The sequence below is a fragment of the Lampetra planeri genome, chromosome 50 (genome assembly GCF_965212315.1).
Source record: "Lampetra planeri chromosome 50, kcLamPlan1.2.h2, whole genome shotgun sequence".
In the NCBI taxonomy this organism is placed as follows: Eukaryota; Metazoa; Chordata; class Hyperoartia; order Petromyzontiformes; family Petromyzontidae; genus Lampetra; species Lampetra planeri.
This window is the reverse complement of record NC_136156.1, coordinates 2,689,603-2,716,433: the sequence shown is the minus strand read 5'-3', so window position 1 is coordinate 2,716,433 and position 26,831 is coordinate 2,689,603. Positions and strand designations below refer to the sequence as shown.

Here is a 26,831-nt window from a genome sequence, read left to right as displayed (position 1 = left end):
TTGCCGGTTGGATTTGATTTCCTGGCAGGGCAGTTAAAATAACGGTGCAGGCTTCTTAAATCCCTCTCCCCCCCATCACCGCCTCTGTCCCCCCAGCATTTTAAATGGGCACAGCAACCTTAGTCGCTCTGCAAGTCACACGTGGTGGGGTAAAGTGTGAGCCACCCCCACCTCTTCCAACCCGTTTCGTGAACTCGGAAGAAGAGGCCAAATACCCTTCCTAGCACTGCCCTAGTGTGGTGGCCTTCCGGTAGCAGTGACGTGAGCGAGCAATTATAGGGCTTGATTTGAAGCTTTCGTGACTGCAGGAATCCATACTCTTTGGTTCTTTCGGTAAAGTAATGTAGGTAGGTAGAAAATAAAATCAAATAAATCACGACGCTTGCGTTGCGATCGAAACGTCACGATTTGCTTGATTTTTCTCTTCTTGGTTCTTTCGGTAAAGTCACGTAGAAGAGAAATAATAAAATAATTAAAATAAAACATAATAAAATAATTCTCACGACGTTTCGGCCACAATGCAAGCAGCCATCCTCAGGTGAAGAACAGGTCTGTCGGGAAGACAGCGTCTGAATGAAACACCCCAGCCTTGGAGCGTATATTTAAGCTGGGGTTGGATTGTTTGATTTTATTTCTAACTACGTGACTTTACCGAAAGAACCAACGAGCAATTCCAGGGCCGCGCGCTTTGCCTTCACGACGGTTCACAGTGTGGTCCGCGTTCTGGGTCACGATTCCAACCATCGCACGACCTTCCACTTGAACAGGAGGTGGCCACATCTGCCACGGGTGGTACGGATCCCCTTGGCGCGCGCGTGCTGAATATCGCGTGTTGTCAATCGTGCGGGTGGCGCAGGCAGCAACTTCGAGCGCCAGGCCAGCGCGCGTCGCTCCTTCGCCACCTCGGAGTCGATCGTTCGTCGCAAGAAGCGGCTCCAGCGGAGGAAAACCATCACGGGCATCCCCGAGCACGTGCGCAGGGAGCTGGGTACGTGCGCGCGCGCGAGCGCAACAAACCGCACATATCGCACGTCACCGCGCTCTGCCACCGTCCAGCAGTGATCATGATGACCACCAGCCCCCCTCACGAAGAGATTCGTTATCAGCCTCTAACTTCCCACAGCTGGGCAAAGGCCTTCCTCCGTTGAATCCATTACATCCTTTCCTGAGTTGTTCCTATATTAAGTTTTCGTGACTGCAATGTTCTATACTCTTTGGTTCTTTCGGTAAAGTCACATAGGTATAAAATAAAATAACTTTTTTATAATTTTTATTATTATTGAAAAATAATATTAAATTATCTTAAATCACGACGTTTCAGAAACAACACGTGACTTTACTGAAAGAACCAAAGAGTATGAGTTGTTCCTGTCCGCTGGTAGTAGCCTCCAATCCCATCTCACTGCCATATCTTTCACTGTCTTCCTCTTGCTTCTTAACTATGAAGTGTCCACTTCGTCGTTAATTTGTTCGTCTTCGTAATAATAATGGTTGAGATGAGAGATGCATTTAAGCCCACCATCAATAAAAAAAATCACTATCTCTAACTTCTCATTGAATATTTTCCGGATTGGTAGACTGGAGTGGGCACGTCATGGCTGGTGGCCACAGTCGCAGCGAGAGGTAGCCTGGATGTGATGTGCTGGGTGGGGGCATTTTGTCTTTGGCTTGCAAGTACCCTAGCTAAAATTAAACCCTGCTCCCATTTAAAGCCTGGCCCAAGCACCGCATTGAGCTTGTGCCACACAGGTGCGGCACCGTCCCTCCCACTGGTGCACCCATGTCACGCCTCCTTCCTTGGGTCCTCGTGTCTGCCAGTGCGGTTAACTTCCATCGTTGAGCTGTACGGTGCTCTGCTCTCTATGACCTCCACCTTGATCAAACTCGCGCTGCCTAAAAAAAAAAACCCCCACGTATCCGCACTGCGTGGGGAAGCCTTGACCCATCGGTGGGTGACGGCCTCCGGGGAAGTCTCACCGAGTTTCAGGACACTCTCATATCAAGAGGTTCATGCGTTGGGGTACTTTGGCCAATTTCTTTTAAATGATGAGAGAGCAAAGCAGAGGAACTGGAGAAAAGCCGCATGTACCCAATATCAGCACAGACAAGTCAGGAATCCAAATGGAAATGCGTTGGTGTCTCGGGGCGGTTTTATTTTGCTCGGCGACGACACGGTGTCCGCTGTGCGCTCGGCTTGCGCAGGCTGCTGCTACGGCACCGACGGCTGGCGCTGCCACTCGCTGTCACGTCTGGGCAACTCGACGTTCCTGTCGGCGCTGGAGCCCCGCGAGACGTGCGACTCGGCCTGCCAGACGGACGACGGGGAGCACCACCACCAGCAGCAGCAGCAGCAGCGGCGAGAGAATCACCGGGGGGGGGCCCTGCTGGCGCCGACCCCCCACGTGGTGTCGCCCAGCGAGAGGCGTGTGCGGGCTCTGCTGCACCGGCGCGACGGTGCTCCCGACCGCATCTCGCGTTCGCAGGGGGACGTGCGGGGCCCGGCTCTCGCCACGAATGCCGCACGCCGAGCCGCGGCGGATATCGACAGCGACGACGACGACGACGACGACGATGACAACAACGATCGAGACAGCGGCAGGGGCGGCAGCGGCGGCGGCGGTAGCGCCGTCGGTTTTTCCGCCCGGCGGGAGTTCGGCCGCGACTTGGCTGCCGGACGCTCCCCGGTAACGGACGGGGATCGCCAAACGCGGGGTCGCGAGAACGCGGACGCCACGACGCGCGTGGAGGTGCACCGCACCGACTCGGACGCCCGGGACTCGGCGAGCTCAGAGGAGGGCTCCGTGTTTCTGCCCTCCAACTCGAGCGGATCTGACAGGGTATGCTTGACCAACCGAGGCGCCGACGGGACTGAAACGGCGGGGGACATGGCCAACCTCGGCCACGGCGACTCCTTGTCGGGCGGCACAAGTCGGTTGAAAAGTAACGAGCGGCCGAAACGTTTGGTGAACGGCGTCGCGCTCCCGCCAGCCGCGGCACGCGAGCAGCACCAGTGCACGTCGCACGGACGGTCGCGCGCACCTTCCGCCGCCCACGTTCAGGGACTGCAGCTGAACAATGGGGCGCCGGTGCCTCCCGGACAGATGCCGGCGGCGGCCACATGCGCTGCCGCCGATCCGGACGGAGCGCCGATGTGCAGACAGAGGGGCGGCGGCGCCACTTCAGAGGTCATGGGAAAATGCGGAGCGGCTCGCGAAGCCGGCTCGCATCATCATCATCATCGGGGTGTTTTTCCCGAAACTGAGTCGTCCGAGAGGTCGGACGCCGGCTCCATGTTTTCGGAGGACATGGACGGCTACTACACCTCAATGCACTTCGACTCAGGGCTGCGCGGCCGCAGCTACAGCAGCGCCAGCTCGGAGCCGAGCCACCCCGGCAGGGGCATGCGCAACCGCAGCTTCTCCATCACCAAGCTGCGCCAGAAGCCGGCACCGCCAAAGCGCGATGTCTCTCTCCGCAGAGATGCGCAGCCTCAAATTGCCAGCGCCTGCAAAACCGGCGCCAGCGGCCAGCATTCCTCAGACGGCGAGAGTCTGGCCGAAAGCCGGGCGGCTCTTGCCGGTTGCTGCGCCCGGAGAGCGATGGTGGCGTCCCGCGGCGAGGAGGAGAAGCTGAGAGCACTTAGAATTTACAACGGCACCACAGGCCGGCACGAGGACGCGCTGCTGAACAACCACAGGGTACGCGATGCTACAGAAGCACCGCACGCAACAAGCGAGACACCAAAAAGCAGCAGCGCGTTCGTCAGCACCGCCAACAACGGGCCCCACAGGGGCCTCAAGATCCCGAATGGCGACGTCATCCCGGCCGCGTGCTATGCGCCGCACGACGCTCAGGAGCTCCTCGGAGGGAGGGCCTCGCCGGAGGGGACTCAGCTCGCCGAGTTGAGGAGGTCGCTGAAGCTGGACATCAAGACGACTCACGCCGCGTCCACCTGCCAGAAGAACAACACCGCGCACTACGAAGACCCGTGGGTGCTCAGAGACAACTCGGAGGCAGCTGCAGAGACTCCCACGCCAGGTCCGGAACGGGCCACAGTTTTATGCCAAGTGCCGGCGATGACACCGGCGATGACACCTGCAATGACACCGGCGATGACATCGGCGGCGGCGGTGGCCGCCACTCCGACCGTCCGTCGATCCGAGTCTGTGGACTCCTGGAGCTATGACGAGATGCTCCCGAGTGAGGCCTACCACTCGCTGTCGAGCTCCAGCACGGCCACCGGCACCACGGTGGTGGAGTGCCAGAGGCTGGGCTCAGACGAGGCGCTGAGCGGCAACTCGCCGCGTGCCGCGCCCTCCTCGCCGGCCACCACCGCCTCCAGCCAGTCCAAGTCGTCATCGCCCGAGAAGGTGAGCAGCGTCACGTCGCCCTCCAGCGGCTACTCGAGCCAGTCGGGCACGCCGACCTCGCTCGTGCCGGCGCCGCTGTTCCCGCGCTCCGGATCTCCCGCCGTTGTCAAGGTCAAGCCTAAAGTCCCCGAGCGGACATCCTCCTTGAAGCCGCCCGTCACGCACAGGCCGCAGCCGCCGCCGGTGATGGCCGGCGAGTACAGAGAGATCGTAGCGAACAGTTACCCCGCGGTGCCCGGTTCGGCAATGTCGGCGGGGCAAACGACTAAGCCAAGCCGAGAATCCCCCATGTTTCACTTTCCGCCGGACCCGTGCTTCGTGACCGCCTCGCTCGACGGCATTTTGCTGAGCCGCGTGATGTCGTCCTGCTCGGAACTGTACAGCAAGCGTGGCCACCTCGTGCAGTCCGCCTCGTTCCCCTGCCAGTACGCGAGCGGCGTCATGGGTCCCGTCAACGGCGGCGGCGGTGGAGCCATCAAAATGCAGGATCCGGCTGTCACGGCCGTCAAGGTGCTGGATAGGCACGTGGGCAAGGTGGTGGGGACGCCCGTGCCGGACTACGAATTTGTCAAGCTGCGGATGGAGAATGGGACGTGTGTGCTTCCGAAACCACTGCCAGACCTCCTAACGGATTCACAGAGGCCGGCGCATGCCACAGCGCCGGTGTCAGCATATCACCACTGCGGTGCACACCGCCGCCACCGCCACTGCCAACCCGATGCCACGAAGCCCAGTGTGCAGGCTTCGGCGGCGTCACCTCACAAAGCTCAGGATTTCATGGACAGGAAGAAATGTGCAGACCCAATGATTGACTCTTCTGACCAGTATCACACATCAGCGGTCGCGGCGGCAGTGGCGGCGGGAGTGGCAGCAGAGACAACGAAATGTGACATCAGTTCGTCCGCACGGGTCAACCAAGCCGAGGTTTCCTGTGCGGAGAGCGTTACTAAATCCAACAAGAATTCAGAAAGCGAGCCGCTTCCGAAATGCCTGGACGAATCGACTTTGACGCCAGCCACCCCAGCTCTGCTCCATCAGCCGTCGCCCGCTCCACCAGAAACCTCAAGTGCCGGCTGCGTGTTGGACAGTTCGGGGTCTCAGCTGGTGCTTCGCTCGTACAAAGATGCGGCGCCCAGCGGTCGGGAATGCCACCAGAACAACCAAGCGACAGCCAAGATGGCGCGCTCGCCAGCGTCGCCGTCCGTGTCCTACTCCGTGTCCGTCTCCCACCCCAAGTCGCCGCATGCGTTCACGGCAGTGTCGTCTCATCAGGGTTCAGCCAGCATCCAGGATGTGGAGCACAGCTCCAGGCCGATTGAAAACGGCAGCGCGAATATAACCGAGCGGGTGGCCACGTGCAACGGAGGGTCAGCTCCGTGGGAGGATGAGCGCGAGCGGCACACAGAGGTGCCTGCGGCGGCTGTGAAAGAAGCTCCGGGAATTCTGGGTAAGGAGCAGCAAGTGAAAGGGAAAGAGGCGGTTGCCACGGAGACAGAGGAGGGCAGCGCGCGAGTTTCGCAGGAGTCGGCTGACGACGTCGGTGATGAAGTGTTCGAGTTTCGAATGGCGAAAGTCGTGGCAGGTTAGTGATGTGGATTTAATGTCCGTCTCTTCGTTTGTTTCGTTTTAAATGTTTTTTGACATCCGAGTGATGTATTAAGTCGGATTTTTTTCAATCGATCCTTGTTATAAAATGTTCAATTGGTATCTACAATCCAAAACATTTTATGCAGTCCTAAAAGTAAAGTTAAACACTTTTTTTGGTCCATATGAGGCCATTTTTTTTTTCTGGTGGTGTGGAGTGGCGCAGTGGTTCGTGCACCATGTTGATTCCGGCCAACCTGCGCTGACCAACGTGGTTAAGTGTGGTCAAACATCCCCCATGCCGTGCCGGGCATGGGGGAGACCTTCATTCAGCAGTGGACTGTCAAAGGACTGTACTTTATTCACATCAACGGCATATGCAGTGAGTACATGTACTCGATGTGAATGTGGGAAAAATTACGAATTCATGAAAATTATACATTTATGAATTTCACCATTATTTTCGAACTTTCAGCTAATTGGCCCCGGGAATGCTTATCTGTTCTATTATTTACGATAGTGCAGATGATTTTGAAACTGGATACGGTTTCAAAATCATATGATGGATACGTTTGCCTTTACAAATGAAACCTAATTTCGGCCTGATATCCACAATACTGTAAGTCTTTTCGACTGTACCATATCGTTAGTGCTCAGAACGTGTTTCGACGGCTTGTATAACCCGTTTATCCGAGTGAAAATGAATGCTACAAAGTAAATTACCGGACACCGAGGCGTTTAAAACTTTTGTACTCCTCTGGCTTGCAGAAGAATACGACGAGGGGACATTGCGGAGGTCAAACTCGCGATCCGAGGATGACGTCTTCGTAACATCCCCCTCGGTCTCCATGACAACCGCCGACCTCTTTGAAGCCATTTACAGGTGCAAGTGAGGCCCACGACCGCCTGCCCCCTCGCCACCGTGTTTATCGATAAACAGTAACCTCCACTTGAAAAACGCACCATTGGTTATCGATGCGCCTCCTGATGAAGCCTCTCTATGTTGATGTCCATCATCAAGAAGGAGCCACGCTGGGTTTCTCTTCTCTTGATCGCTCCGCCCACTAGCCAGGAATAAGCACTGGCCCCACCAGTTCGCCGCACGGCATGCCGTTCTTAACATGTGCTTGCTGACAGCGCTTGCCCCAACAGTCTGTATTACTGTACGGGGAATCTTACTTCATGCAGATCACGTGCACATTCATCAGTGTGTTCTCCCTCAAATAAAATCAATGAAATGTTTGCCCAGTTTGCATTTGCGGCATTCTCGTAGCACAAGGCTCTCAGGAAGGATGGTAGTTTCACAGCCAGGGGCAATGCTGCTGTGTGGCTTTTCCTAATCAAGCAATTTGCAAGTCACTTATGAAGTTGTGCAAAATCTACCATGATGCCAGCACACGTGACCTACTGTTTTTTTTCAAGTAATAATAATAATGTTATGGGAAGAAGACGCCGGTAGCATTTACGACGTTTAACACACCCTCAATGTTAACCAGGGCGCCCAAGGGGCTTGGGCCATGAACCTCTGCAGCAAACGCGGTACGGCTCGGCCACACCACCACCAAACTGCCACATCCCCAACGCGTTTCGTTTTCTATTTCGCTACCTGCAGGTCAAAGAGGAAGTTCCTGTGCCGGAAGGAGTCCGCCGAGAGGGGCTCATCGGACAGCACTCCGGGCTCGCCGGTGGTGACATCGCCGATCGTCGGCTCCCCGAGGCTGTCCTCCCCTCACGGCCGGCGCTCGCAAACCAGCCAGGAGCATTTCAAGGCGCTGCTGCTGCGCAAGGGCTCCCGCTCCGACGCCGGCTCCAGGATGTCGGCCGCCGAGCTGCTCAAGCACACCAAGAACGCCGCGGCCGCCGCCGCCGGTTCTCCGCGACCCGACGACGGCTCGGCGTCGCCGCTCGCGCGGGGTCACCGCGAGTCGCCGGCGGCGGCGGCGTCGTCCCCCGGCTGGCAGGGGAACGGGACGCCGGGTCGCAGGGAGCACCGGGCGCGGCACCCGCTGGCGATCCGGGCGGGGGTGAGGGGCGACGGGGTGGCGGTTTCGCCGGGGGCTCGGCACGGGCCCCGCGCCCTGAGGCTCGCGTCGGTGCGGCACTCGCCGGCGATGCAGCCGATCTCGGAGGGAGAGGGCGAGACGGCGGAAGCGGCCGCCGCCGTCGCCGATGATGATGGCGGCGGCGAAACGCCCTCGGAGGGGGCCGGTGAGAGGAGAGAGGAAGAGTCGCCTTCAGGGTCGAAGGTCGACGAGCATTGATCGTGGGTAGCAAAGCGGCCGAGGGAGAAGTTGAGAAGTGCTTTTTCAAAAAAAGTAGTTTTCCTTGTTGCTGTTTTTTTATGAAAAAAAATTATCACATCAATGCTGGTATATATGTCTTTACAGCACAATGTCATAGCCGTCAGTTCCTAAAGAAGATGTAGTCTCTGAGTGTCTGAATGTCTCATGCAGTTCCCATGTAATTAGATCAAGTATGTACCAGTGTGTAAACTATTTAACATTTAAAATGCACCCTAAGAAAAATAGAGGCATTAAAAAAAATGGAGTAAGGTTTGAAGTGCAGTGTTTGCATTGACTAGAGAAAGAGCTGTTTAATCTGTAGTTTGATGATGAGTTGTGGTGTGAGTGGTGGGAGGTGGTGTTGGCGCCGTGGATGTGTTTGAAGGTGATCGGGCTGTAGGGAACGTGATCCCTTACAAGAAAGTGCTTTAGAGAAAAATGTACATACGAGTATATAAGAAAAAGAGAAATATCACGCAAGAGTATACGTTAACAAGAGCGTTGATTGATCAGAAGTCCCGTTTTGTCTTAGAGGGTTTAAAGAAAATGCTTCTGGTTAAATCTTTGCAAGGTGTATCTCAAGCCCTGTGCAGTACAACGTCGGATATCTGATTCGCTATGTACTGGAGATTTAGGCGGATATGTGAAAAAAGTCAGATACGTGAAAATCTATAAAAGTTGGATGGTTACATAACGCACAATAAATGCAGGTTACTGGAAAAAAAGATAAAGCGCAAGCTGCTTTAAACGTGGGGAAATTATTTACTGCACCTGAAAAGTAGTCAAATGTACGTGAGATTGCGTAAAAAAGATGTATGAACATCTATAGAAGATTAAATTCACGATGTGCGCAAATACCGCGGGCTGTGAGCGGTAAATCGATGAGGACGGACATAGGACGGGTGGGATATGTAACGTTGTACTGCAGTGGTGGTGTTATTGTTCTAACGGGTGTGCAGAGGAGACGCTTTTGTGCGTCAAACGTGCCTCTTGCCCTCTGATGAAGTGTTCTTTTACGAGTGGGGAAAAAATCGGCAGAGGGTGGTGGGAGTGATGAGCACCGCTGCGTGTGCTTGCTGTTGGAAGGAGTGCGTGGAGAAGGAAAATGCAAGTGTGTGGGGAAAAAAGGTGTATAACGAAAAGTATTTTTTTTTATTAAAATAAAAAAAATCTACGAGTTCGGGTTTTGCTACGGTCAGGGCCAACAGACTTCTGAAGAAAGCTTTGCTCCAGTTTACGTTCTTTTATTCAAGTTTGAGGCGGTTGTGGTTATAGCTGAAGACAAACAAAACCATGTTGAAATTTGTGAATGAAGACGTATTTAAGGCGATTTGCTTAAATGTGCTCAGAGGAGAAATGTTTGAGAAGTTTTATATTTTCAACCTTTTACATTGTCATTTTTTTCTCAATTAACTGTTACAAAGAAATAAAAAAAACATTACCTTATCATATTAATTTATTCCACTGTTTTACTGGCAAATTCGAAGCAATGTTTTTTTTTTCATCAAAGAAGCAAAAGGAAAAAAACAATTGGAGGAGATAAAAATATTAAAGTTTACGCCTATGAAGTGTGTGATCTTGTTGATGGCGTCTGCTGGCCCTGGTTATTAGAAGGCAGTTTGTGATGAAGTGAGAGGGAGGGTCGACGCCGCATAATTCTCCGACGTGTTTTCGGCTTGTACTTCGTTGTCGATGGCCAACATTTAATTTACTCAAGAAGCTTCCGGCACGTGGGAGCACATCGTCGGACATCATGCCGTACATACAACGTGCGGAACAGCCCGAACGCGCACATCGGAGACCTAAGAAGTGAGAAGGTTTATTTTGGGTTAGATCGTGGAGGTATATACACATTTTTTAAAAATAATTCGGATCAGGAAGCACTTTCGCGCTTGAGCTGAGATTTCGTTAACACACGATGATGATGGAAGTAATCTCCGGCGACGCGTCGTACAAAACAGTCAAAAGTTTTTCTTCGTCTTTTCAATATTTATCTGGTTTGCTGAGAAACCAAATCAATTGACATATTTGCCCACGTGACAACTCGATTTGATTGGCTCCGATGGGTGGTGGAGGGTTAAGGGGAGCCGTGGTGGGGAGATATTATCTCCCTGGCCTGATACGCAGGCGTCCATGGGTTCGATCCCGACCCTGACGATGCCTGTTGCATATTTGGAGTGTGCGTGCTCTCTTTCCCCGAGGTCACGTGGATGTTCCTCCGGGTCCTCCGACTTTGCCCTCCACATTTAGAAAACATGCGTTTAGATTATTTGGTTAGGACTCTAAATTCTCACGTGTCATGAAATAAGCGACTTCAATGTGCTACCGTATGTGGCCAGGTCGCCTCTGAAAAAGAGCTACTCCATAGCTCAGTGGGCTTTACCTGGTAAATACAATTTCAGTTTTCATATTACATTTTACATTAAGCCGAGACAATTTAACCCAAAATAAACTAATCGTGAACCATAATATTGGCCGCGAGAGCCTACGTAAACAATCGTTGCAGTATTATTTTAGCCGAGGTGTGCGACGCACTGACGTTGGATTCCAAATGAGTGTGCGCGTGCAATGTCCAAGTCGTCTGTATTTACCCACCACGTTCAGTGTCGTCTCGCCTAACCACCGGATTTTTCGTTATTTAAGCGTGGGCCTTGTTTATGATTACTCTTATTGATTTGTTGCTTAGGTAACATTTTACTTTCATTTCTAGATTTGAAGCTTTCGTGACTGCAAGGATTCATACTCTTAGTTCTTTCGGTAAAGTCACGTAGGTAAAAAAAATGAAATTAAAATTAATAATTTTAATTTCAGTCACGTAGGTAAAAAAAATGAAATTAAAATTATTAATTTCAGTGACTTTACCGAAAGAACTAAGAGTATTACTTTCATTTGCTTCAGTGCATGATAAACCGCACCATTATCCGTGAGTGGTTAACGACTGAAGTGTGCAAGCCTCATGTGAACACCGTAAACTTGGTTTCCAACCCGCACTTCGTGAAGTCCCATCGTAATAGTTATTCACAGTGATCCGTCCTTGTGTTTGTCAGAAGTGACGAAGTCCAAGGCATCGATGACCTCACTCTGCCCATACCCTTCCATGCCTCAAACCTGTCCGACAGGTGAATTAAAGTGGCTGTGTGGTTTTTTTTTGGTTAACGGTTAGGTCAATCACCGTAGGGAGTGAATCTGAAGCTGCGTTCTTGGTGTAACCGTCACGAAGCCACTCAGTTTCAGCCCTTGGCTTTTTAAGTGGCTCAGTATCTCCATTGCTCCTCCTCGGTGTGCATGAGTTACTCACGATTAGTGTCGTAGATGCTCATAGATGATGGATGGCATCCACCCATACGACAGCGGTGTTTCTTTTCACTTTGTTTTTCTCACTTGCCAAAGACAATATGCTAAAATCGACAAGTTCTTTGGAGAAATGAATTCATGCCTTTCTGAATTCATGGAGTAAAAATAGTTTTTTTTACTTTGTGCTGGTATTTCTTTTGTTTAGTCCTCGTGTTTTGAAGTCCATCTTATCGCTCAAAACAACTACGGCAATAGAGAACTGGTTAATTGCATTTGTGTGTTGGATAAGACTCCAGTGTGCGACACGACTTAGTATTATAACGATGTAAATATGACGCATTACACTAAACAACACTACTCAGTAGACATTGCACTAGTTTATCTTAGCATGTAGTTTTTGTGTTGTTTTTTTAAAAATATATATTTACCCACTAAATTTTGTTGTAAATATTCTTGTGCCCCCTTTCTGCCACGTGTATGTGCTATGGTGTGGTGCTAATACACTACTGTATTTAAACCGCCACGTGCATTACACTCCGAGCACGTTCCGTATTGTAGCTGCCAACTCAATGTGGGTCCCTTTCCGCCCCTCCCCTATTGCTTACGTATACTTGAATTGCCACATTTGTAACAACCTGCAGACAAAATAAATTAATACGATTCAAACCAAAGCACACGTCGTCCCTGTGTGTGTGTATGAGAGAGAAAGAATTAGCGGGGAGCGGTTGCGTAGTTGTTAGCGAACTGCGCTGAAAATCCAGCGACCGCTCACGAACAATGAGTGGCGAATACAGGCAGGCCTCGCTCAGCGCTGAAGATGTGTTCCTGGAAACGTGAGCGCTAATCGAATCCGCGCTAAAGGGGTCATAGAGTACCATTGTGTATATGGGGATGCGTTCCAGACAGCGTTATTTATTTCTGTATGAGCAACATTTGCGGGCTTTTTTCCTTAAAACCCTCTGCTGCTAGACCACCCAGATTGTATGGCTCTTTTTTATCCTGATGACGATTGCTTGTGTTGCGATCGAAACGTCGTAGTTTTTTTGTTATTTTTTGTTATTTTCTTTGAACTTATCTATGTGACTTTACCGAAAGACCCAAGAATATTATTTAACAGCCAGTCCACCAAAGCATATTGTGCATGACGTCATAATGAATAATTCAGCAAGCAGCCGGTCACCAAAGCATATTGTGCATGACGTCATAATGAATAATTCAGCAAGCAGCCAGTCGCCAAAGAAAACTATGCATGACGTCATGATGATAAATTCAGCAAGCAGTCTCCAAAGCAGACTATGCATGACGTCATAATGAATAATTTAGCAAGCAGCCAGTCACCAAAGCAGACTATGCATGACGTCATGATGATAAATTCAGCAAGCAGCCAGTCTCCAAAGCAGACTATGCATGACGTCATAATGAATAATTCAGCAAGCAGAGTCACCAAAGCATACTAGGCATGACGTCATAATGAATAATTTAGCAGGCAGCCATAACTCCCTAAGCATATTGTGCATGACGTCATAATGAATAATTTAGCAGGCAGCCATAGCTTCCAAAGCATATTGTGCATGCATCATTTCGTGGTCCAACCATCGCCTCCAAAACCATATTATACATGACGTCATAATCCAGCAGAAAAGCGATGTCATCGCACAGAATTCCTGCAGGCTGCGGGCGTCATCGCGAGGAATACAATGACGTCATCACGAACGGCGGTGACGTCACCGCGCGATTAATCAATCAGCCGTTGGGGCCGAGTGCCGTTCTGTTTGCTTGGTGGCGGTGGGGAGTGAGAAGCCGTAAGTCCGCCGAGGAACAAGAAGAAGGAGGAACGAAGGAAGGAAGGAAGGAGGAGGAAGGATTCAACGTTGTAAAGCTGGCGGCGTCCTTCGAGCGCGCGGGAGGAGCAGACATGTCGGCCGAGGAGGATACAGAGCTTCGAGACCTCCTCGTCCAGACCCTGGAGGGGAACGGGGTCCTCAACAAAATCAAGGTGAGGCCCCGTAAACTTGTCGATTTAAAGCTTTCGTGACGGCAGGGATTCGTCTGCTTGGTTATTTCGGTAAAGTCACGTAGAAGGGAAATAGTAAAATAATAAAAATAACAATAAAATAGAATTATCACGGCTGCTTGTGTTGTGGCCGAGACGTCGTGAGAATTTAATTTTATTATTTTATTTTTGTTATTTTACTATTTCCCTTCTACGTGTTATTATTACTTAACTTTTATTATTTTACTATTTTCCTTTTACGTTACTTTACCGAAAGAACCATGAAGATTCGTCTTGTGCCCGTTGAGCAGTGGCCAATCCACTGCTGGATGAGGCCCTCACGCCGTTGTGTTTGACCATACTTAGGAGTACAGTACCGTACTGTACACATTGCCAACAACGCAGCAACGTAGCTGACTTAGGGTAACAAAGGTATTAAAATACTTCATTTCAACAGTTAACGTAAGTACAAATAAAATGTAGTGATAGGTTTTTGCCCTTCAACTGGTACAAAAACTGACACCTTTATATTTTGCCACTGGTGAAGGAGGTCTCATAGTGTAAAATAAAATGTATTTTAATGTTGGCCTACTGAACTAATGTTATCTGGTCAGGGCCTGTTCATTATTGTACAATAATAATTATGAAGGTGGTTAATTTTTAACGTTAATTGTTTGATGTATTGTTATTTATCACTTAATGCGATTGTTTATATCGGTGTTGAATGTGAAGGGGGGGGGGGGGTCTGTTGTGGTCAACAAAGTACACGTATCGTACAGTATGTCCATACTCTGCCAACCCACACAGACCAGCGTGGTGAAGTATGGTCAAACGTAATGGCGTGAGGGGCCTCATCCAGCAGTGGATTGACGACTGCACCACATTGCACACTTGTACAAATGTCTGCAAGTCAAGTGCAGTGGTAGTTATGGCATTGTTGTATTGTTACTGCATTACAAATAGGATCCAGAAATCTAATTTACTTTTTTTTTACTTGAAATTTACTAATGTCCATGTTTTTCGATTTAAAGCTTTCGTGACTGCAGGGATTCATCTTATTGGTTCTTTCGGTAAAGTCACGTAGAAGGGAAATAATAAAATAATAAAAATAAAACATAATAAAATTCTCACGACGTTTCGGCCACAACGCAAGCAGCCGTCCTCAGGTGAAGAACAGGGCTGTCGGAAAGACAGTGTTCTGTTCTTCACCTGAGGACGGCTGCTTTATTATGTTCTATTTTTATTATTATATTATTTCCCTTCTACGTGACTTTACCGAAAGAACCAAGAAAATGTCCATATTTTTTAACATCACATTTGCTGGCTTACAGGCCAGAAAGCTCAAAACGCCTTGCGGCCAGCTAAACCAGCACTGTTGAAGTTGGAATGGATGGAGGCGTTCTAATTCGTTTGTATGAATTTTAATTGAGCAGAGAGATAAAAAAATAGACTCTTTAATGGTGTGGTTTATTTTTCGATTTAAAGCTTTCGTGACTGCAGGGATTCATATTCTTGGTTCTTTCGGTAAAGTCACGTAGAAGGGAAATAATAAAATAATAAAAATTAAACAATCTAAATTCTCACGACGTTTCGATTGCAACACAAGCAATCATAATCAGGTGTGAAAACTACAGCAAGAACATTTTAGCTGTCATGCTGTAGTTTTCACACCTGATGATGATTGCTTGTGCTGCAATCGAAACGTCGTGAGAATTTTTATTATGTTTTATTTTGTATTATTTCCCTTTGGTGTGGTTTATTTTAGCACGGGGTAAAAAAATCTGCTGTGCGATGACTGCTCCTATTTTGCGATGGGGACAATGCTTACATGAATATGGTCATAGCTACTACACACCGAGTTTGAATGAACGAGCGTGGTAAACTGTACATTGCAGTACTTTAAACACTCAGATAGGCGCTCTTTAATAGCGCGATTGGACACTCCGTGTGTGAGGGATGGCGTAGAAGATGTTTGTTTTCGTGTTGCACCTCTTGTTAAAAACACACTGAGATTTATTACAGCTTGACAGCCATTACAGTCGTGATGCGACTATACTCTGCTACATAGAGTAACACGTGCAGCCTCTTAGTTAATCCAGCCCTGGATGAAGACTTCAACCCACGCAGTGGCCGGCCACGGGGATTATTTAACCACACTTCAAACCACGGCCGGTCAGTGCGGGTTGATGACAGTGCATGTTGGTGCATAAAAGTGCAGTCGGCATGTGGCAGTAGATGTTGCTGCACCGTCCACTGCCTACAAATCAAATCAAATTTTACTTGTATAGCACAATCGTGCGTAAAATGCAATACAAAGTGCTTTACAATACAAATGTAAAAGCGGCTGACACTATTTAAACAAGAAAAATATAAATACGTTAAAAAAGACGTAACATGATAATGAACTTAAAGTATAATAAAAGCCGGCAGTGGCCTTGAAGAATCAGTCATGCATGATGGTCGCTCGGCATCCAAGCACTTTCCAGGCACAGTGCTGCCTAGCTCGCCCATGTCTGCTACGAGATGGGGTGTGTTCACAGGACACGAAGCCAAAAAGTCTTGATGACTAACGGATGAGACTCATGATGGAATGGCAGCCAAAAGAGAGAACGATCCTGAGAGCACATCCACTTTGGAAATTGAACCATGAGACCAGTTTATGTGCAGGGTGTAGATTTTGCCATAGTAGGCCCATAAAGCATGATGATAATATTGGGAGGCCTTGACGCTCCAGTGGCTAGTCCATGGCTGATGATACTAATTTTAACAAAGCATTGCTTTTTGGATAACGAAAAAAAGAAGTGTCTAGCACTCGTGTCCCCGAAGTGAAATATCGGCGGTGATGATGGTGATGTTAATTCGTTGTGATGTTTTTTTTTTAGGCAGAACTCCGTGCCGCAGTATTTCTTGCATTGGAAGAGCAGGAGGCTGTGCAGGTATCTATTGCATTCATTATTTATGGCTGTTAAATCTTTCAAAGCCGTCTACGAATTACCGCTTGGAATTTTGTAATCGATCGGATTTTACTCCACTTTCTGCTTCAGAATAAAACACCCTTGGTGAATGAGCAACTCAAGAATTTCTTAAACTCAAAAGATGGTAAGTTGCTTCATCACGTCAACGTGGCATGCACTGTTGTGAAGTAAAATGCTTTGTTTTTCATGACCACATTTCCAAATTTGTGAGTGTTTATTGAATGCTAAAAGTTTATTATGCGTCCTTTGACTGGTATGTGCAGGTCTTCTAATAGCCAGTCTCGTCACGGAGTTTTTACAATTTTTTAACCTGGACTTCACTTTGGCCGTATTCACACCGGAGACAAACACGGTGAGAAAATGTTTCGCTATGATCCAAGAAGATGTATCCAGTCTCAGTGTGAGGTTATTAGTGTTTGGGTGAGTTTACATTGCCCAGCAGTAGTGCGATTGCCACTTGTTGAGCCCAGCGACCGTCTTAATTAATACTGCAGGTATATTAACCAAGTATATGCGACATCTACTTCACATTGGAAGTAAAACATCTCATGACGTTATACGAAAAGTAATAGGCGTGTGTTGGTGGTGGTGGTACGAATTTGATAAATTTTTCACAAATTACTTACCGCGGGAAACGACCATGGGGGAACATTTCTCCATACTGGCAGACGAATGCCCACTTGTAGGCGATTACTGCATTCACATTAGACCACACAGAGACACGAGCCACCGCAGTGTGCCTCGAGGTGTTCTGCACGGGAGGCGTGGTATAAGTAATACCTGATTGATGATGATGATTTCTATGCTGCAGGTGATCGGTCTGGACGATAGAGGGGGTCTGACTCAGAAGCTGGGCATCGTGGAAACAGACTCCACAAAGTCAGCACCGCTCTTGCTGGAGATTTTAAAGCGCTCAAGGGCCAGAGGCATCAGAAAAGGCTCCTTTGAGGTATGGATGTCCAGAGTAGACTTACCTGTTCAGGTTAAGACTGCCGGTTGAGGAGGTAATCCTTTTGAATGGAGAACCCATTCACCACATTATTGGCTTTTGTTGGAAAATTTAGATCTCTCCTGAAATGCTGTGTGTTGGATGTTGCTCACAGGGCGAAAGTGATAATGCGGACAGTGTCCACTCCATGAGGAAACTGTCGGAGTCTCGGTCCATCAGCCCCCCTACCCTCAGCAAGGTGAGGCATTGATGGCTAAAGCATCCTGTGCACAAATTACCCTTTGCCATTTGGGTAATTTGATGATGGGTTTGTATTTCATTACTTTAGATGTTCACTATAGAGGCAGCATTATTAGATCTTTACCATACGTTGGAGTGGTACAGAAAGTAGTTACCTATTTATGGTTAAGATTTGTCCCTGCACAACTGTGGTATGGCAAAGTCTAATTGAATTTAGCCACACTTTTAACGCAAACCCAGAAGATACTGGCAAAAAGGTCCCAAAGATATAACTGCTCTAGTTGAGCTATAAGATACTTGAATTGTCTTTGCATTTTTCACCTTTTTGCATTCTCTGGTGTAACACTGGTGAGTTAAGGCCATAAAGATGGCTGTCTCTGGTGTAGGCTAATCCATTTTAAGAAGAATGCATATATTGTTTGCATGTTTTTCCGCAAGTACATGTGGTTAATGCAGACTTGATGCATTGCAAAAAGTATCTATTTGGTGTTTGAACATCTAAACACCAGTTTTTTTTACCAGAAAGAGTAAAACTTATTCTTATTTTTCATCAGGACAGATTCAAACCTAATGTGCCGCAAGTTTGGCTTTATCAAGTCGCCGACTAAATAGAAGAGGCAGTGAGTGAGCAGTGATTACCCACTGACTGTGCTACCAGGATATCCAGTGGTCAGGCAGGCAAGGGAGAGCTGTCATCCCTGCAAGATTTTTCTCCAGCATGCCTTCTTTGAACCATTAGAGACCACAGGGGCAATATTGTATTACTGTAAAACTGACTAAATGTGTATTTTAAATGTTTTGGTGTTTAAAACGTTTGTACGTTTTATTCCCCCAATGTTATTCCGATCGTGCTATCAGCATCACGTCACGGAGCAGTACAACCCTTCATGTAAGAGAATGGCCCACGGAAGTGGATATCACAGAGCCACCGCTGACTTCCCTTCAAGTTACCTCTGGTTCATACAATAGAGGGCAGCACTTTCCCATCTGCTCTGCATATGAGAGTAATGTTCGTTGCATGGCAGTCGAACCGACATATTCATTCTTAGAGCTGGAATTAAGCCACATTAAGTGCAGAACCAAATATTAATGTGATTGTTTTTCGTACAGTATTTGATGACTAGGCTGAAACCATCAACTCACTGCACTTGAAGAACCATTGATCTCTACTGTGCCAGCTGACCTCCGAGTCATCCAACCACCTCTCAAATTTACACAAACTGACTTTACTTCGACCTGCCTTCATAAGACAACTGCTGCTCCAAAATGGGAATTCTCTGGACATGGCATTGCACAGTTGGATTGTAGCAAGTATACATTTGAAGTGAGCTAGCGCTCGCACGTACAGAGATATCGTGGTAGCCATCTCGACACGCTTTCTTTCTGCCTGTGTTTCCGAGCCTCTTGCGCCATACGCGCCCCCCCCCCTACCGGAGTCACCGCCTGTTACGTGTGTGTCTCGTTTGCACTCAGATCCCTATTTACAAAGGCAGCTCTAAAGCTCCCAGAGTCAAAGAAGAGAGAGCAGGGCAGCGGAAGGTAAAACAAGGCCGCAGGCTGCCGGAGGGAACCAGGTTCAGTGGGTTCATGTTTTGTCCAGGACCGTATCCAGCAGATGGGCCCCCCATCCTTTCAGCATGTACTGTCATCATACCGGCCACGCTTGCGATTACACAATGTATTGAAGTACATGTGTAATGCAATAACTCATGGCAATGCCGTCAACAGGGTTTATTTTGAGTTTTCATTTACTAATTGAGTCACCTGGATAATATTAATGACGTGTTTGCGTACGGCATAGCTGCTCTGTTATGCAATGCGATCAGTCCTGGATGCAAACATTCCAATGAATGCTTATTTGTATAGCGTGAGTCCTCGAATGCGTTCAGTCTTTAGAGGAGAGTTCAACGTTAACTGTCACGTCCGTCCCCGTTTTCCCAATCTCACCTCCGTTCTGATGATGTTGGATTCCCCGATACTCTGGACTAACTCACTAGCACACGGTCTCGCAGTCCATACTGCAGTTGCCTCCCTTCCAGCGTCTGCCATGAGTTTGTCTCGCGAAGTTGTGGTGTACGCTGGTACCTTCCGCTGCTGCATGCCATTGCCTACGTTCCATTAACATGCACTAACAAGCCTTTTTCTTCATTACACGGTGTTCCTAGTGCACGTCTGTCATGTTTGGAGGGTAATGTACGTTAAAAACCTACTTTGAACTTAACGGTTTTACTGGACTTTTTGTGTTTTAGTTGGTGTAAGAAAATCTAGGTGGTTATGTCGATTTACCAGGAGCAGAGGGTGAATTTTCATGAATTCATTTGCAAATTTGTGATAATGTTTTGTGTTTTTTTTAATTCCCCGATTTTATTTGAGCATTGACAAATTGGGGTTTCATGCTTGGATTGCAAGTTGAATACACCACTCGGAGATTAATTGAGAATAGTGGATATAGTGTCAATGGGTGAACAGAAAATTTGTGGAAATATCTCTTTACATCAATGAATTTTTTTTCATATATGGACAAGAAAGTAAAACAATCATTACACAGATGTAATACCTTACAAGTGACTGTAAAACGACAGTATTCCCAGAGCAAAAACCAAAAGTAAAATTGTATCCACTGGAAAATGTCTAATCGACTGCAGTGACAGTCGCATTACCCCAAGCCTGAAAGCAGAGCAGGACAAAGAGGGCAGTACTCGTATGTATGTTGAATTTCTTTCGCACCCTACATTGCCAACCGTGCTAATCGGAGGTGCGGGGGAAGGACAACAAACTAAACACAACAAGCAGAGTGACAAGCAGAGTGCGTTGTACTTTTATCCGTCTGCTACGGCTCATCACAAGACCCCAGACGCGAGCCTGAGTGACGACTCCAGCTCTGACGGACTCCGGAGCAAGGGCCCCGCCGTGCAGTCCGTCCCGGAGGTCAAAGCGACCTCGGCCGCTGGCAACGGCCTCCACGGAGGGTCCTCCGAGCAGCAGACCGAGCCTGTGGCGGCGAGGGCAGCGGGTGGGGCGGACAAGCTGGGAGAGGAGGACGAGGATGGGGAGGAATACGGAGACTCTTTCTTTGACGACCTGTCTCCCAAGCCCGACAAAGTCTACGGAAGGTCAGGAGCCCTCGGATTTATATTTTAGCACAGGTTTGGAATGACGCGTCAATTTTCTTGTCAACTGTCAAGCTCGAGGTACATGCACACGTTCATCTGCACGAGAATCAATTGTCTGGGATGCGCGCGCATGTGTGTGTACGCCATGGGTTTACATCACCGGTGCAGCCACTAGACGTGTTGGTGTTCACCACAATGTAAAAAAAATACATTCTTGACTTGAATCGCATCAGTTAATTAAACTGCAGGTGCGGAGATTCAATCAACACCCATAGCTGGCAGCACTTGATATATATTTATTTTCACCTTCAAGCATGATTACATTCTGTTGAATTAGATAATTCACACCATCCCAACTCGTTATCGTGATTGGTGATATGTTCGTAGGTTATATTTAATCGTATCCACGAATGCGACTTGGTAGCTTAGGCTTGTTAAAAAGTGTTACCACTCAGCATTCACAAGACTCTTGTTTCTATTGTGAACAATATCGGCTTTGCAATACTTGGTATAAGTTGGTGATTTGTCACGGGGTCTCTCTTAACATGTTGAGAAAAATATCGCTTCGCGTTCCTTGCATGGCTTGCCTCTCCTGTCACGCACGCTGCACGATGTTTTATTGGAATTTCTCTTCCACATCCACCACTCACCCGCCCATTCCATGTGCTCCTCTCACTTTCCTCGCACCCTCTGAAATCGGCACTCAACAGCGACACTGATGATGATGATGCACGCGATGATCATTTTGGCGAAGAAGCAAAGTGGTAAGAATCTGCCAGATATGTAATCATCTAGTTAACTTTCCCTATTAGACGCTGTAATCACTGTACATTAATGTTGTCTAGTTGCCGTTTTTGTCTCATTTCATGCATTGTATTGTTTACTTTATTCAGGCTATTTGGTGGGGCTACCAGTGCATTTGGATGTTTTTCTCTTGTTTGAGTGTATTCATTTTAAACAATGTAATGGAATGGCGTTTACATTGCAGGGGTGAACAGGAGGCATGTTATGCGCCTTATCTTTTTTTACTGAAGATAAAAAGACGAGTGAAGTAGTGTAAACAATGCGCAAATAGGATTAAGTATGTCCACTGGGTGTTTAATCTTACTGTTATACCCGAGATGTTCCATTTTTGCCGGTGTTTATTTTGGTGCATAATAAAGTGAAGAGCTTTCTGATCAGCATCAAAATATTTTACAGCCGTTTCTCACTCCATTGCTAGATGATGGCTTCCTCAAACCATATTGGTCATGGCGGTTGTTTGATACATTTCACCACACTGGTCCGTGCCGATTGGTGAAGAGGGGGTAGGTATTCATCTTCTTGGTTCTTTCGGTAAAGTCACGTAGAAGGGAATAAAATAATAAAAATAAAACATAATAAAATAATTATCACGAATTATTTATATAAAATAATTCTCACGAATTCTCACGAATTATTTTGTGTTTTATTTTTATTATTTTATTACTTCCCTTCTACGTGACTTTACCGAAAGAACCAAGAAGATGAATCCCTGCAGTCACGAAAGCTTTAAATCGAAAATTAAAGGGGGTAGGTAGTTCAGCACCAGTTCCGAAATCACTCGTCACTGATGTTAGCCTTAGCCGGGACTCCAACTCGGATAGATGAGCACTTAGCACGGAACCATAGCTCCATCTCCATATAGCCGGTTTATAATAATGCAAATAAGCAGATGTAATAGACATTCGAAAATTAATGGAGTCGGTAAATATATCCGATGAGTTTTTCATCGGAGTGGATTTCTGCTGTGTATGTTGTCGAACTTCTTTCGCGCCGCACGTAGCCGACCGTGCAAATTGGAGGCGCAAAAATATCGTGGGGTGAGTGAAAACAAATCGGTTGATGAGACATTTGTTTTGCTTCTGCAGGCTGCCTGGCCTTGGTAGGTCTTCCGACTCACCTTTACTGGAAGAAGACAAGGACAAGCAGGACTCTGCAGCTGATATCACGGCTACATCCCATGCTGCAGACTCCCCAGCTGATGACAAGAAAGGTGAAAGCCCCCACCCCTCCTGTGGGTTGTCGGCAAATTGCTGAGTGGTACTGAGTGGAGGTTTTCAGTGTTAATATTTCATGTGACCTCAGCCATCTTTTAGTGGTTTGTCCTATTTGTGAGTAAAATGTTTTCACTGTGGGAGCCAGACATGATGATGCTCACATGTAATATAGATGCGGTGTTTGGTGGATAATAGATTTCAGACTCAAATCCACTGGGCTGCGAGATGGCCATGAGATGGCAGTACAGCAAGTGGGTGGTGGTAAGCCTATCTGTGATGACTTTTGAAGTTGTCCCCTGGTGAGTGTGTGTGTGTGTCTATTCTTCAAATGTTCCAATTTCCTCCCATATGGGGAAATACTTCCTGAGTTAATGGCATTGCTAGAGCTGAACTTTGCTGTTCTGCTTTCTGTTTTCCAGACGAAAGCAAGAGTACCACCAAGGTGGAGACAAAAAACGGGAATTCCATAGTTGGAAAGCTCGATCTGGGTATGTGTCCATTAAACATTCTTCTGAATTTTTTTTTTCGTATGTAACTTTGCTGTTAAATTACTCTGAGTATTTGAGTTGATGCTTTAATGGTATTTTTTCTGATGTAGGGAAAGGCGAAGATTACGAGGATGACTTTCAGAGGTCAGTGGACATTTCTGTCGTGTAATTTTAATAAGGCATGCTTAGAAATGTAATTACGCTTTGAATAAGTTGTTAAATCTGCAAGGTTTCTTGACCGCATTGACCCTTAGTAACCACAACATTATCTGGGTGGTTATTACGCGGTCGCTTTATGTATTTAACTGCTGTGCTTTCTATTCTCGGCGTAGCTGTCTCAACCTTGACCGATAAACACGTGCTGGGCGTGTTTAATATTTTCATAAAGTGGTGATAAATCTTGACTTGAAGCTTTCGTGACTGCAGGAATTCATATTCTTTAGGTCTTTCGGTAACCCACGTACAGTTGAACCTCTGGTCACGACCATAATTCGTTCCATAACTTCGGTCGCAACCCGATTTGGTCGTGACTCGAACCTAATTTCCCCATTGGATTGTATGTAAATATGATTAATCCGTTCCAGACTCCTACGAACTGTATATAAATATAGTTTTTTTTAGATTTTTAAGCACAAAAATTGTTAATTATGCCATAGAATTCACAGTGTAATAGTCAACTAAATGTAAAAACATTGAATAACACTGAGAAAACCTTGAACAACAGTTTTTCCACCTCTTCCAGCACTTGAGGCCTCTGCTTGGTTAACATTGTAACTCCCCTTGCAACATGAGCTGCTTTAATAGCCTCTTTCTGCTTCAAAATAGTCGAGATCGTAGACTTTGATTTCTTGTACTCTGCAGCAAGATCGGTAACACGCACACCACGCTCATACTTTGCAATAATTTCCTTCTTCACTTCGATTGAAATTTTCTTTAAAACCTTCTTCTCACCAACATTACCACTCTTCACTTGATTAGAGGCCATGGCTAATTGCAAAATTAATGCAAAAATACACAAAATACTGCACAGAGTTCACAGCGAATGAGCGCACGTCTGACCGAGACTGATTACTAAGCTAGACTGACTGAGCAAGCGGCCACACGTGGGTTGCTGTTGTAAACAAACAACAGGAAATTTGGCGCTTACAAAAAAAAATGCCGCGGAAGGGGAAATCGGCCGCGTTTGATCGCCACCCGAGTATGTGTTCATGACCAGATTAAAAAAATGTTGTGAAATTTTGTTCGGAACCCGATTTGGTCGTGGTCAGAAGCGTTCGTGACCAGAGGTTCTACTGTAGATAGAAAAAATAATAAAAATATCACGTTTCGATCGCAACACAAGCAATCAACGATTTTCTTGTGTTGAGATCGAAACGTCGTGATATTTTTATAAAAATTTGTATCTACGTGGTTTTACCGAAAGACCCAAAGAATAAAAATGGTGATAGTCATCAAGTAAATGGGTACGTTTAGTCAAGAAGAAAACAAGTTAAATGATTACGGTTTTATCCATTTGCTGCTGGTGGAAGGAGGCATCTCCACTTGGGGTAGTTTTAACATGTCATCACGCTGGTCAGATATCACTTGTCACTGATGTTAGCCACGGGTGGGTGTCCAATTCGGGTGGCCAGGTTCATTGTGTGGTGTGTGATAACCACTGAGCCTCCACTCCACCCCAAACAACTGTCTAGACGAATAAAATCGTAAACCACTTGTGTGTGGTGTGCTTACAAATTGTCTCTGATGTATAATGATAAGTTTGGGCTGAAAAACTCTCATTGACAATCCTCGTTGTGTGCAGTGTGAGCCACAGGTCGGACCACACGAAGACGGAGGAGAGCATTGCCGAGGAGATAGACGACCTGTCAATCGAAGCAGAACCTTCCGACGCAAGTGCCAAGGTCAGCCTCTTGGCCAGAAAATTACCTGCCCATTAGTCACAAGCTGTGTCGGTGCCATCCGTTAAGCAGTTATATGAAGACGCATCCAAAAAAAATGCATAAACGTTCCTGGGGTGTCCATTTTGAGTTTGAAACTTTATTAACGCTTTTAAAAAGTCTAAAAGTTACCAACCTCAACTGAACGTCCCTAAAGCTGCTAACTCGCGTATTATAGCCCGGAATAGACGGCCGAGGTACGGGGCAGTGGTATGGCCCAGCACGTTTGCTGCTTGTTGCAGAGGGTCACGGTTCGAATCTAGTGGCCACCTTGATTAATACTGCAGGTGTAGCTTTAAAATAAGTCTGCTTCAAGCCGGCGGTTAAAGTTCCCGTGACATCATGGTCCAAATTTAATTACCTGCAAATGAGTGAATTTGCATTATACACAACAAGCTTTTGTTCCCTGACTGAAGAAAATATTGCAGGCTCCTGAAAAAAGTGAGGGATAGGGCTTTTGTGGGTCATGAAGCGTAACAACAGTATCTACAATAGCTGTTGAAATATTATTTTTAGAAAACCTACTCTGGCTATTCGCTATCAATGTACATTGAGGTTGAACTGTTGATGCAAGTGATCCAACAGAATTAAGGGTCAATCCGTTGATGTGGTTTGTTGTGCTGCCATGCATGTTCTCTAGGTGGAGGATGTGACCTTGGACAACACATTCTGCTCACAAAACAGTGACAAGGCCGATTATATGGAGGAAGCAGAGCTGAGCTCCACAAGGGAAGGCTGATTATTGCTCTGGGGTGGGTGGTTTTTATAAGCACTACACATATATTTTTAAATCAATTACATGGAAGTCAGCTTTTGCCTTGAGTTAAAAAAGTACCAATCCAGCCAGACTTTGAAATAGCACCATGTTAAGTGTCACCCATAAAGCTCGTGCTTAGATGGATTCCCTTGGTGTGGTGCGAGCTTGGATTGGCTTGGTTTTTTACATCATCAATGCGAGCGATCTCTCTTGTGATGTTTTATTAGCTATTTCTGTGGTCCTAAAATTCCTACCCTTGCAGTCATCACCAAAGACATGTGACAACCACTGCATTAAAAAGTAACCCTTTAAAAGTAGGAGATATTTTTTCTAATTTTTACCAAATCCCATGACTCGTGCACACAAGCCTGCTCTTGAAAGTCATTAATACAGGGGCAGGACCATGCAACATTTGAATTAGAAAGCTATAGGTATGTAGATACTGGAATGTTGTTTATGTAAATCCTCGTCCTTTTCTGGTTCACCCTGGCGGTCATTGTTGTACACGTTCTGGTTGGTCTAGCGTTGCACAGTCTTGTATGATGTTGGTGGTATCTGGCTTTGTTTGAAAAATCACTAATGTACACACTAACCCAGTCCTGAACAAGTGTGGTCAGCAACTACTTTGTTGGCAAAAGGTGTCAGTTTTATTTTTGTAAATCGTAATCTTGTGTTTGGATATTGTATGTGACTGAATGTAGTGGTGTTATAAAAAAACTTTTCTGAACAGTGAATCTTTTTTCTTGTGTCTGTTGTGAATGCTTTAAGACCTGCTGCTTATGAACCTCGGGTTAAAACCCAAAGAAAATAAACTTAAGTTAAAGAGAAACA

General features: G+C 47.0%; 2 protein-coding genes across 2 annotated transcripts in view; both read left to right on the top strand.

The window, feature by feature from the left end:
* The window catches only part of LOC144734241 (uncharacterized), a 122,153-nt gene extending 109,952 nt beyond the window's left edge, over nucleotides 1-12,201 (top strand). The window contains exons 6-9 of the mRNA XM_078616364.1: nucleotides 857-988; nucleotides 2,203-5,952; nucleotides 6,723-6,837; nucleotides 7,567-12,201. Coding sequence (XP_078472490.1) covers nucleotides 857-988; nucleotides 2,203-5,952; nucleotides 6,723-6,837; nucleotides 7,567-8,215 — 4,646 coding nt within the window. The 3' untranslated portion in view covers nucleotides 8,216-12,201. The remainder of the gene's footprint in view (nucleotides 1-856; nucleotides 989-2,202; nucleotides 5,953-6,722; nucleotides 6,838-7,566) is intronic.
* A 1,016-nt stretch (nucleotides 12,202-13,217) lies between these two features.
* On the top strand, nucleotides 13,218-26,734 carry CEP43 (centrosomal protein 43). The gene is made up of 14 exons (XM_078616358.1): nucleotides 13,218-13,526; nucleotides 16,406-16,459; nucleotides 16,568-16,622; nucleotides 16,762-16,850; nucleotides 17,310-17,447; nucleotides 17,602-17,685; nucleotides 19,161-19,226; nucleotides 20,535-20,800; nucleotides 21,511-21,564; nucleotides 22,690-22,814; nucleotides 23,238-23,306; nucleotides 23,417-23,450; nucleotides 25,108-25,207; nucleotides 25,884-26,734. Exons 1-14 carry the CDS (start codon nucleotides 13,446-13,448, stop codon nucleotides 25,980-25,982), a joined length of 1,314 nt encoding a protein of 437 aa, XP_078472484.1. The 5' UTR covers nucleotides 13,218-13,445; the 3' UTR covers nucleotides 25,983-26,734.
* Nucleotides 26,735-26,831: the final 97 nt, after the last annotated feature.